The sequence below is a fragment of the Anolis sagrei genome, chromosome 2, assembly GCF_037176765.1.
Source record: "Anolis sagrei isolate rAnoSag1 chromosome 2, rAnoSag1.mat, whole genome shotgun sequence".
Classification (NCBI taxonomy): domain Eukaryota; kingdom Metazoa; phylum Chordata; class Lepidosauria; order Squamata; family Dactyloidae; genus Anolis; species Anolis sagrei.
The window spans coordinates 137,066,388-137,079,317 of record NC_090022.1 but is presented as its reverse complement, the minus strand read 5'-3'; the positions used below and the strand labels follow the sequence as shown (position 1 = coordinate 137,079,317).

The 12,930-nt window shown below is 40.2% G+C and overlaps 1 protein-coding gene across 1 annotated transcript; it reads right to left on the bottom strand.

Moving 5' to 3' along the window:
• Positions 1-1,180: 1,180 nt before the first annotated feature.
• On the bottom strand, positions 1,181-8,257 carry LOC132768361 (17-beta-hydroxysteroid dehydrogenase type 6-like). Its single transcript, XM_060764175.2, has 5 exons — positions 8,130-8,257; positions 6,841-7,167; positions 5,257-5,515; positions 4,719-4,876; positions 1,181-1,595 (listed from the first exon to the last, which is right to left on the bottom strand). Exons 2-5 carry the CDS (start codon positions 7,151-7,153, stop codon positions 1,378-1,380), a joined length of 948 nt encoding a protein of 315 aa, XP_060620158.2. The 5' UTR covers positions 7,154-7,167; positions 8,130-8,257; the 3' UTR covers positions 1,181-1,377.
• Between the last annotated feature and the right edge of the window lie 4,673 nt (positions 8,258-12,930).

Genomic DNA, 12,930 nt, shown 5'->3' with positions numbered 1-12,930 from the left:
AAATGGAAATTCTGTTTATTCTCTAAGGGCCTTTCCACACAGCCTTATATCCCAGAATATCAAGGCAGAAAATCCCACAATATCTGCTTTGAACTGGGCTATCTGAGTCTACACTGGATGAGAAATGAACTCTTTTCCCCCCCAGCTATTTCCTTCTTTCTGTGCTCTTCCCATCTCTGGCCCATTCCTCCCCCCCTCCCCTTCAACCCTTCCTTCAAATAAACTGCAAATTTCCATAAATGGAGATAAAAGCTCTTTCCACCAGTCCAGATCTTCCTCGCCAGACTTTGGCTGGGTCCCCAGAAGCACCAATAATAGTATTACTGTCATCATTATGTCATCAGGACAAAAGTTTATAAACTCCAGTCCCCACCATTTCAATGTCAACATAATGTAATGTCCAAAGAATTTCTGAAACTGAGGTGTTCCTTCAGACATTGAATATGCTGAGCTAAAAATAATGTTGCAGTACTTGAAAGGGGAAAAAGGATTGAGAGAAGACTAGACAGTGGCCCTCTATCTTCCTACTTCATTCCTACTAAGCCCATTCCTCCATAGCCAATGTCATTCTCTCTCTCTCTCTCTCTCTCTCTCTCTTCCTCCTCCTCCTCCTCCTCTGTACTCCATCCCTCCTCCTCCTCCTCCTTTTTTTTTTTTGCCTTTCCTGGGGTTTCCTGGGGCTGGTGAAGTAGCTGTGTATCATCAACAACAAAAATGCCAACATTACATTTGCTGGATGAGGATGCCAGTGTAACCTCCTATCAGCATGTCCTGCTCTGCCTTTCAAGCACATTACCACATATTCCATTCTTATGCTATTTTGGGGAGCCCCTGGTGGCGCAGTGGGTCTAACCGCTGAGCTGCTGAGCTTGTTGACTGAAAGGTTACAGGTTTGAATCCAGGGAGCAGTGTGAGCTTCCACTGTCAGTCCCAGCTTCTGTCAACTTAGCAGTTCAAAAACATGCAAATGTGAGTAGATCAATAGGTACCGCTCCGGTGGGAAGGTAACGGCGCTCCATGCAGTCATGCTGGCCACATGAACTTGGAGGTGTCTATGGACAACACCGGCTTTTCGGCTTAGAAATGGAGATAAGCACTAACCCCCGGAGTCGGACACAACTGGACTTAATGCCAGGGGACAACCATTACCTTTACCTATGCTGTTTTGAGGCACATGACATATGTTTAGAAAATTTATTTATTTCCCTGGAAATTACAGAGTAAAAAGACATTTTTAAAAAACACTTTAAAGATTTTAGGCATTGTAAAGAAATGCTTTCATCACTTTGAATTGTGGAACAACATCGTGTGTTCAAACAAGATCAGGACAGAATTATGTAAGCACGGATTATTTTACAGATGTGAACTCATCAGGACCTACACTGCTTGTGCTGGCTTTGGCATAGTGAGGGCCACCATATAGTCTGCCACGAAGGTCGGCATGTAAGATAAAGGAATGTGATATAGCTTTGCATCCCAGCCTGCACCGTAACGTGTGCGAGGGTAGCGAGATATCAGGGAATGTTCCATGCAGTCAGTGACTGGATGAAGGTTCTTGTTGGCTGCTTTGAGGATATCTTTAAATATCTGGCAGTCTGTAAGGAAGAGAAACAAAACAAAGAGATGTTAATTCTTTCTGAAAAGCACAGGCAGGAAACCCTAATTCTTGACCATACAAGATAGGCCTGTGACTGAACTGCTTTATTAGACACATGCCAGTCTCAAGTAATCTCAAACATTTGCTGGTTAGGAGCTAGTCTGTTCTTGAGTGCACTGAACATTTACAATAAGAGGTCAAATCAAGGAAATGATGTTTGTGCATGTTGAATGTTATTTAATTAGTTGTTATTAAATAAATAGTTGGGATGGATGAAAACTGATTTTTGTTCTTCCATGCACAGATCTTAAAATCATCAGATTCCTTGTTTGTTTTTTGAATTCTGAGTTTTTATTAGAAACAATTTAAAAAAAATCTAATTTAGTCAAATTCAACAGAAACATCTCTTCCCAGTCTGAAAGTTATGCCCACCAAATAGCTGCTTAAGTTGAGGAGCCTATCAACAATAAATGGTAGCAACTCTGCCAACATTGCTTAATATACAGGGTTGGACACCAAATGTTAAAGAGCGAAGCACATTAAAGACAAAATGAAAATATCGATCACAACTAGAGTAATCTCACAGAATCAATATGTATGTACAGTAGAGTCTTGCTTATTGAACATAAAAGGGCCGGTAGAACGTTGGATAAGCAAAAATATTGGATAAAAAGGAGGGATTAAGGAAACACCTATTAAACATCAAATTACATTATGATTTTACAAATTAAGCACCAAACATCATGTTTTACAACAAATCAACAGAGAAAGCAGTTCAGTACATGGTAATGTTATGTAGGAATTGCTGTATTTATGAATTTAGCACCAAAATGCATTGTTGAAGGCTTTCATGGCCGGAATCTCTGGGTTGTTGTAGGTTTTTCAGGCTGTATGGCCATGTTCTAGAAGCATTCTCTCCTGATGTTTTACCTGCATCTGTGGCAAGCATCCTCAGAGGTTGTGAGGTCCTCACAACCTCTGAGGATGCTTGCCACAGATGCAGGCGAAACATCAGGAGAGAATGTTCATCTAGAACATGTTCATCTAGAACATGGCCTACAGCCTGAAAAACCTACAACAACTTAGCACCTAAACATCGCAGTGTATTGAAACAGCTGTCGATCTGGGCAGGAGGAAGGCTGTGTTGGATAATACAGAACATTGGATGAGTGAAGGTTGGATAAGCAAGACTCTCCTGTATATTCCTCTGATCCAATGGGTTTACTCTGTTTTGAACTAGCAGATTTAGGTCAAAGTTTCCTGTTTGGAGAGGTAAATTTGTCCTCCTCTTTCTAATGTTTGAATGATTTTGATCTAAACTCTACGGAGACATTCATGGACTCAAAACTGAAAGGTTGTTCAGGTTTTTATGTAATCTGAGGTGAAAGGAAATTGCAAATTTCGGTCAGTGGGACTCCTCTTGGACAACACAGATTTTAGGAACATGGAATGTGAGAAGAATGAATCAGAGTGAATCGGGGGGGGGGGGGGGGGGCTATATAGTAAAACCAGAAACAGAACAAATAATCATTGTAATACATGAGCTGAGTGAACTAATGTAGCCAGGAATGTTTTGAAGGGGCCGTAGCAAAAGCAGGCAAAAAAGAGCAACACAATCATAGGTTATTGAATTGCAAAGCTAGGGAACACCAGAATCAAAAGACAGTTGAAAAATTTGGCCTAGTTTCAAGAAAGGAAAGAGGAGTCCCAGCTATGTGTAGGTTCATATTGACCGAAATTCACAAGGTCAACCTTTTTTTCATTGCAAACACATTCTTCAAGCAATCTAGAAGTGGTTACATACATACAAATGACCTGATGGTCAATATAGAAATGAAATAGCCTACATATAGGCGTTGTGATTGTTATACTGTTGTTAATTGTTGATGTTATAATCTGTTTTAATTGCATTATACTGTTTTGTGATATTTTGCATTGTTGTGTAAACCGCTTTGAGTCGCCTAAGGGCTGAGAAAAGCGGTATAGAAATAAAGTAAGTAAGTAAGTAAGTAAGTAAGTAAGTAAATAATTGGAATCAGAAGCAAAACTGGAGCACCTGAACATTTCCTGGTGGAGAGCTTCAAATTGATCCTGCTGCTTTAGAGACTAGGACAATTGATTCAAATTGCAAGGAAAGAGATTCCACCTAAACACTAGGAAGAACTTCCTGATGCTAAGAGCTGCTCACAGTGCTCAGAGTGTATTCCTAGTATTACAAGGGTTTGCCCAAATGGTCCTGGTAGTTTCTTCCAACTCTGTGATTCTATGATGTTCCATACGTTGTCTTAATTATTATGTAAATTGGAGTCAAGAAATCAGAAAAAGAGTAGGACTTGGGAGGGCAGCTAATGAAGGAACTAAACAAAATCCTGAAGTGTAAATATACTAATGTTAGGATTGCCCATACCACTGAATTTCCAGTTTATATGGTTGTGAAACCTGGACAGTGAAGAAAGCTAATAGGAAGAAAACCAACTCATTTAAAATGTGGTGCTGGCAAAGAGTTCTGCGAATACTGTGGACTACTAAAAAGGCCTGTGGTGCTGGAGGAAAGTTCTGAGAGTGCCTTGGACCGCGAGAAGATCCAACCAGTCCATACTTCAGGAAATAAAGCCCGACTGCTTACTGGAGGGAAGGATAGTAGAGGCAAAGATGAAGTACTTTAGGCACATAATGAAAAGACAGGAAAGCTTAGAGAAGACAGTTATGCTGGGGGAAATGGAAGGAAAAAGGAAGAGGGCCGACCAAGGGCAAGATGGATGGATGGGATCCTTGAAGTGACTGGCTTGGCCTTGAAGGAGCTGGGGGTGGTGATGGCTGACAGGGAGCTCTGGCGTGGGCTTGTCCATGAGGTCACGAAGAGTCGGAAGTGACTGAACAAATAAACAACTAATAAGACCCATATATTGAACTAATTTCCTGTTCATTAGTATTGAGGACTTTTCATGTTACTTTTCTATATTTCTTAAGGACAGCCTTCTTTTTCTGGATTATTGGCAACAAGCCTCTTCAAACCTTCCATCACAGCAGCCCTGACTTTAGGACTTGACAGCTTCTTGCCTTTCTGCTTCCCACACAGATATATTCAGCTTGTAAACAAACATCCAGAAAGTTGACTTACATCCATCAAGGTACTGCTGTCCATAGCACTGTTTGATGTCAGAAGGTACCTTTTCCCATACACTCTTCAAGCCTTCATCTGATGTTACAGCAATAGATGTCATGAAAGCACCAGGTTCAATAATGCTAACCTGGATTCCAAAAGGATGGAGCTCTCGCCTGCATTGGAAAAAGGGGAAAAAACATCACTTGCATTATAAACAAAGTTAAAATGAATACATTGCAAGATTATTCTTAAGAGCAGACCCGTGGAGCTAAGCTAAGAGCCTGAAGCAATTTTGAGTGGAGCTGGTGTCAGTAGAAAATAAATGTACTGCTATTGCTTCAAAATTAAAAAAAAAACTTGTAATATCATAACAACATATGATCTATATGCTATACTGACTTAAATAAATGTATTTTGTATTATATCAGTCTATGTATTGATGATTTACATGGTGATGATGATTGTACAATAGAAAAGGAGTATCTGCGTATTTCCTTTTTGCATGTCACTTTGCTAAGAAACAGAAAGTTGTAGGGTAGGCTTTTTTGTTTACCTTATGCAGTCCGAGAAGGCTTCCACCCCAAACTTGGATAAACAGTAACCTCCTCCTAACATTATCACTCTTCCTCCAATACTGGACATATTGACGATCCTTCCTCTGGCGGCTCTCACCAGGGGCAGCATGTGCAGCGTTACGTCAATCAGACCGAGTAGGTTGACATTGATCACTTTTGCAAAGTCATCCTTGGTCAGCCACTCGTTGGGAGCTACATGAGTACCGGTACCAGCATTGTTGACCAAGCCCCAGAGCCCTGTGGAAGGAGAGTTCACATATTCAGAGCTGTTCCTTTTATTCTATATTTTGACAATTGGATTCTTATTATCCTTCCTGAAAAATCTATGTAGTCACAAATATACTTGTAATCACTATCTGTGAAGCATAACCCTGTGGTAAGAAAGCTGTATAGGTTTAACCTGTTAGAGAGTGTTGTCTCCAACTCCAGAGATTTTTGTTGAATGCCCCTGAAGAAGGTCTTTTCTTATATAGGCTGAAATATGTTGAGCTTTTTAAAGGAAGTAATACCGTATATACTCAAGTATAAGCAGAGTTTTTCAGCCCCCCTTGGCTTATACTCAAGTCAAGGTTATTTATTATTTTACCTTCTTCTTCTTCTTCTTCCATTTATTATTTTACTCTGTTATTATTTTTCTCTATTATTGTTATTACTACATTTATTATTTTATTCTATTATTATTTTATTAAATGTATTATTTTATTCTCTTTATTATTATTGGAAGAATACGTAAGCACATTTAGACTGAAGAAGGTTAGAGTAATGGTTTCATCAGACTTGGACAGTCTTATCTTAAATTACAATTTTATGTAAATATTCAAAAACATTTAATCTATGGATGTCTCAATTAATGTAATTTTATTGGTATTTATTTTTATTTTGAAATTTATCAGTAGCTGCTGCATTTCCCATCTTTGGATTATACTAGAGTCAATACATTTTCCCTGTTTTTTGTGATAAAGTTAGGTGTTTCAGTTTATATTCAGGTTGGCTTATACTTGAGCATATATGGTAATTACCCATTAATTAGCATGTAGAACATATTTCGTTTGTGTTTCAAGCTTTTATATATACTTTTCAATACTTTATTTATTATGCAAGGCCTTACTTCCCTCTTTATTATCTTGCCCTGGAAATACCTACCACACTATGAATCTGCTGTGCACTTTCTCCCCTGAACAAATTGGATCTTTGGACTGTAATAAAGATTGAATGACTGGATATGAACCTACACATAGCTGCAGGGATTATAGTAACTGAATAGAATCATAGGAGGAGGAAGGGTGAAATTCTTTTATTCTGAACCATTTTCCTGTTCTACCCAAAAAGACAGTTCAATCTGAGACTACAGGAATTGATCCTGTTTTTCTTTGGGCCAGTCAAAGCTTCCCCCATTGATTTCTCAGACCTAGTTGGTGTTTTAAAAGGCATAAGAGGATTTCCCCACTTCTTCCCAGTTAGGAACCATAGCTGTTCTTGGGAATGTTTGAAATCAAGCTCTTATGTCACTTGCCCAACTAAGATACATAGAGAACAAGAGAAGAGATGTGAAGCTCTATCACCTTTGCTCCCCACAATTCCTTTCACCCACTCAGTTGCTGCTACAACACTCTCTGTATTGCTGACGTCCAAGATGGTGGTTTTCAGCCGATCAGATGTCACCCTCTGCAGCTCTTCTGCCCCTTTCTGGGTGAAACAGGCAGCCAGCACCTTCAGACCCTTGGCATCCAGCTGCCTGGCGAGCTGGTTCCCAAATCCAGAGTCACAGCCGGTGATGAAGACGTATTTCTCTGTCAGTTTCTCTACAGTCTGTCTCTCCCGGTACCATTTGCGGAGGAAGTAGAGCCCCAAGAGGACAGCCAGGTAGATCCACATGGTTGAAGGCAAGACTGTGAAAGGGAAGAAATAAGCAGCATAGGAGGTGGGACATAGCCCTTTCTTGGACTGGGCCAGAAGGGAGGTCAAGTTCCCTCTCATCCACTCTGGCAACAATGGAAGGCATGGGTCTTGGTAAACAAATCTTTTGGCTTCAAAGTCACAGCTGCTACCTCACCAAATCTGTACAAGTATTTCACCAATAGAATAAAAGGGCAGGTAGGAAGCATAATAGAAGGAAGAAGGGTTAAAATATCTTTATAGTAGCTGGACTAGGATTTTTAAAAAAGTTGTGCTGAAATTATGTTTTGTTCTAACTCACTGTACTAGGAAAAAATGACATAAAATCAAAGGTCACCTAGTCCTGACTGTTTCATCATACATCTGGAAGGATTTCAGTATTTAAGTTCATGTCCTTAAAAATCTCACTTTCTGATTTCTGCAATCAAGCTGTTAACTGGCACCGACAGAAGCCAGAGTGGTTGGCTGATTTCCCCGGCAGATCCACACCCAAAACTTCACCCCAACATATACTTCCCTCGAGTTTGTTACACATTGCTTTCCTCCAAGTGAACTTGGCTGGGACCTATTCACCACCACCCTTGCTATAACTACATTTCAAGGTTCAGAAGGGGTTCATGAAACAAATAAGCCTGGCATTAGCAAAGGACTTTCAAACAGATGTTCTGGACACTTTTTTGCGTATTAAATAGTTTCTGAAATGGCTGCTATGCCTGGACAATTTGGGAAAGAAGCCAACATTCAGCAGTTAAAGCTTTTTCCTGGCAAGATTTTACAGCGACGAAAGAAGTGCCACTTGTTGAAATTCTACTTGTCACTCAAATGGCAAAAGAAACAAAGTTCCCAGCTATTTGAAAAAGGATTGTGTATCCCATCTGTGTCTATACCCAGGTTTGTAAGTATTAAAGAAAACATGCATTTGCAGAGAAAAGGGTTTTGGATATCATTGACTAACCTCTTTTTGGTTAAATGGAAGGCTCCCAGCTTCAGATGGTTGTGGCTTTCTGGTATTTCCCCTCCTTCCTGAACAATTTGTGCGTGGAGCAGCAGTTGTTGAATCTTGAATTGTATAACTGATTGCAGGCAGCTCCTCCCTCTCAATGGAGTTTGCTCAAGCAAACAGTCAACGAATGCACTTGCACTTATCTGTTGCATTCAAGGGTGTGAGGGAAATGGAGGCAAAGGAAAAATATGTACATGCAAAATATCATTCTAAGCCAAAGTTATTTTGCACCATCCATATCACATAGAGCAAGAAACTGGTGTAACTGAGTGTAAATCACATATTGTAAATACATCTGCAGTCTTTCATTAAAAATGTTTTACTCTGATGAAGGAGTAGGTTGGAAGAACTTTAGGGTTCAATTCATAAGTAAGCGAGATACTTCCAAAGGATTTTCCTTAGGAATTCTGTAATTGTTCCAGGAAATATTTCTTGGTTAGAAAGATACATTCATACACAATAACTTCAGCTAAGAGCAGCATAGACACAGTTTTCTATTAAATGCCGTTCTATTTTAAATCTTGGGCAAAATTAAGATGTTCTGCACTACTTCAAGAGAAAAGGCCCCCAAATCAAACAGTGAAGAATAAAACATTGATCTCATTTGGCTTTGCCTTTTATAATTACTACCTATCCTTCAGATGTAATGAAGATTTACAAAAGGCACCATACTTTTTAACCCAAGAAAATCTTTCAAAAGTCAGGGGTCGTCTTATATGTGGGAGTCGTCTTATACATGGGGGTAGCCTTATACATGGGAGTAGTCTTATATGCTGGAGTAGCCTTATGCATGGGAGTCGTCTTATATGTGGGAGTGGTCTTATATGCCGGGAGTCGTCTTATAGAGCGGGTTCTGAAACTTCCAATCCGGATTAGAGAATCTGTGATTGCTGCATATTGTGGGGGGAGCTAAAAAATGGCAGTGGCCGCGTCCCTGCCATATGCAGTGATTGTATGAAAGCATTAAGGCGACGCTGTACAAGTATGGTAGAAGAAAATCCATTCATCAGGATTCGTGGACTTAATGCTGTCCCAATGGTGAGATGAAGGGGCACCTCACTGGGAAGGTGTAAGTGAAGGGCGGAGCAAGCTGCAGGCATCTGGGGCACCTGGGGTATGGAAAAAAGAGATAGAGTGGCTCTGGGCTCAGAAAAACACACCTCTTTTACCTTTCTGGCTCGCCCTTGTTTCCTATGTCCATACCTCCTCCTCTACCTCTCAGATCTCACTCCTGAAGACTGCAGTGAAGCGGTGCAGGTGTGCATGTGCAAGATCTGAGAGGCAGAGAAGGAGGTACAGTAATAGGAAAATTATCATATTGAAATCAAATCTGATGCTTTTAAAAATTTTATTTGGTGTGCATTGAAAGATGGGTAGTCTTATACAGCGAGTATATACCAAACTCTATATTTTAACTGGAAAAGTAGGGGGTTGTCTTATACACCCAGTTGTCTTATATCTTGGAATATACGGTATTTTGAACACAGTTCAGAGGCAGCCTTACGCAGATTGGTTTAAATTTGTTTAGATTTGCTTCAGAACCACCATTATGAATGAGGGCACTTCCAGACAGCAACCAAATCTACACCAAAGTTGGTTTAAAATGTTTTCTTTGGTGCAGATTGGGGTCCACCTCCTTCTCAAAACCTGGGCTTTCCCAGGGGCTGTCTAGATGCACCCAGGTGGACACCCAGACACCCAGAAGTCCCGTCCCCCTCAACTAGCCTTAAAATAAAAAAAACCAACTTAATGGGCTTTCTGAAAAGGAGAGCTACTTCCTTTTCGGAAAGCCTGTAAAACCTTTCTTTTCTGACAAGCTTTCGATGGGTGAATAACTCGGGACTATGTCTGTTCTCGTTTTTATTGTATTTTAAAGTTGGTTGTATTGTTTTAATCTACTGCTGTAAACTGCTCTGAGCTAAATTGGGAGTGGCGGTATACAAGTCAAACAAACAAACAAACAAACAAATAAATAAATTAAGCTGCTTTGGCAGTCCTCCTGGAGTGTGGAAATGCTGTGCCAGGAAGACTGCCTGAGCAGCCTTGTAAGTTTTTAAAAAATATTAAGGCTAATTGGGGTGGGGGAGGCTTTGGGGGAGGGAGTGGGTGCCACGTAACACCTTTGGGTTCCAGGAGCACAAAAGTGCAAAATGGCTATGGGGACTACTCGGTAGTCAGTCCCAATACCCCATTAGACCAGGGCCTTTCAGGAAGCCCCGATCTAATGGGATATTTAATGAGTTTGGATTTTTGAGACTTTACTATGTCAAATTCTTTCTTAAGGAATTGTCATATCTTGAAAACTTGTGCAGGAAGCAACCACTGAGTAGGCCTCATTGGCTGTAAAATGATTTTGTGCCTCATTCTTAATTACACATACGCTGCTTTTGGGGTATTAAATAAAACATTCATGTGTGGAATATCGAGAAGATTGTGTCTAACCTCTTCTTGATTAAATGAAACACTCCAAATACTTGGAGGTGGTGGATAGAATTGAGCCTTGCTTTTCTTCTCTGATCCTTTTCTTTTTTCTGCTCTCTTTGTGGGGGGATAATGATTGAACTTTGTATGGTATAACTGCCTGTAGGCAGCTCCCTCTCAAAAGAATTGCTTTAATGCTGGCACTGGTCTGAATCTGTAGCATTCAGGTGGCATTTCTTGGTTTTGTGGGGAGGAGGGTGCAACATTTGCATTTTGAACTCAGTTTGCATCAATCGGAGCTAATTGAGGATAAAGGGGGAAAGTTGGAGGAAGAGACACCTGATTTCTATTCATTGTTTGATTCAACTTTTCAGAATTTAGACACTCAAACCAATACCCAAATATTCTCCTTATGTGTGTAGATTTTTCTGTGACCCCAAGATTCTTTTTGAAGGTTTTCTTCCCAATTCTCTTGCACCGTCCAATGGCAGCTATTCTGTTCTTAAGTCTACATTGATGTATGTGTTTATTTAATTCTTCCAGATGAAAGCAAGATGTGAAAAGAAGGCAGTGTTGAAATAAACTGGTGATGGAATTTAAACAAGATGGGAAGGAGCAACATTGGAGCCAAATCTGGAAAAAAATGACGCTATGCTGCAGGACTGGAAACATGTATGGTCTGTGTAAGAAGATGGGGAGAAAAAAATGGATATACTCCAAGGACACTAGATCCCATTTGATCTTGTAAGCTGTCATAATGTGCCCTTTCAACCATTTGGGCAACATAGCCAAGAGGGTAGTCTCTCTTCCATTTAATCAAAAGGTTAATGGGGTGTTGGGTTAAGTTACATTTATTGTCGTTATTCCCATAGGAGAACAGTAAGACATGCTGGTCTAATGAGATGAGCAGCTGAAGTGGAAGGAAAAAACTTCCACTTCTCCTAAAGAGATGTTGCTAAGGAGAATTTATAAAAGTCTCAGGAGTCATTGGACTGAGACACACACCAAAAGAAGGAGTAAAGGCTTGGGGTTGCGAGAACTGCCCTGTTTGGTTCAAGGCTGGGCAAAAAATTCATACTCCCCTTCCTTTTTCCGATATGAACATTCCAGTTTCAAAACATATATTGTGAGTAGATAGGAATGTTCTTTTTAAACTTCCTTGGCTGAATATGACTTAGGACTTCATCGCACGACTTCTAGGCTCCATTTCCATGCACTTGGAAAATGGAGCCCCATGAGAGCCCCACGGAGACCATCACATGACGTGAGGACTCTGGTGAGACTCTGTGGGGCTCTGTTTTCCCAGTGCATGGTAACAGAGCATAGAAGCAGTCTTCAGGAGTCAAGTGTTACCCAACTCCAAGAGGCAGAAAATTGGGAAAGACGGGGATTAATAAGGTAAGCAAGTGGGATGGCTAGTCATCCCAGAAGATGGGGTTCTGTTCGCTTTCCTGATGCTCATGGGATGAGGTCCTTAGACTTTATACCTTCTCAGCTATTTTGAAGGATGCCATTAGGAAAGTTGACTTCATGTAAAAATACCCTAATGCCAGTGAGGATTACCTACTTAAAGGGAAAGCTTTTTTTTAAAAGATCTCCTTCCTCCTCACTCTTTTATGCACTTATGTGTGGATAGGCTTTTGAATTTCCAAGAAAAGGGAGAGGAACATCTTTCCAGAGTCCAAGTAAACCCCTCATGAACTTCTCACTGAAGTACTGGGAAATAGTTGGTATAAAATCAGCAAAGGGTTGCATTAGATATTATCTCAGGTTCTTCCATCTACTCAGGAGCAGGACCAAAACCTTGATAGATAATAGGCAGACTCAGTCCTGGCTAGTATTTGAGTGGAAGATAGCTAATGAATACCAGGGAATATTTCAGAAAAAAGGAAGTGGAAAAGCCACCCTGAGTATTCTTGGCTCAAGAAAACCATATGAAATCCCCAGGTTTGCCATGTTAGTAGGTATTAGACTGATCAGGCCCTGCCGCTAGAAGAAGACTCAGTCACTCAGTCATGACTGAAACAGTGATTGAAAGACTCAAGATGTCCTGTTCCTCCTAAAATCTACTCAAGAGTTTATTATCCCTTTTATTCCAGATTATGAGCAGATAGAGTGTTCATGTGTGTTTATAATCTATTTTAAGGATATAGTGAGAAAATGTATACCATTCTTGCCTTTATTTTATTATTCTTGGCCTGATTTCTATAGTGTTTAGAAATCTTTTTTTTTTTTTGTCAAAGCTCCCCTACAGTTTAGGCAGCTAATTGATCCTGCCTTTTTGGAATTGACCATTAAGATCAAAATACCAATATCTTTCTTCCAGCTTAAA

Bases quoted from the DNA above. Each gene is read 5' to 3' on its own strand.
- LOC132768361 (XM_060764175.2), bottom strand. From the start codon at position 7,153: ATGTGGATCTACCTGGCTGTCCTCTTGGGGCTCTACTTCCTCCGCAAA. The intron at 5,516-6,840 runs GTGATAGAGCTT...CTCCTTCCACAG, and splicing joins AGGAATTGTGGGGAGCAAAG to GGCTCTGGGGCTTGGTCAAC. The intron at 1,596-4,718 runs GTAAGTCAACTT...TCTTCCTTACAG, and splicing joins ACAGCAGTACCTTGATGGAT to ACTGCCAGATATTTAAAGAT.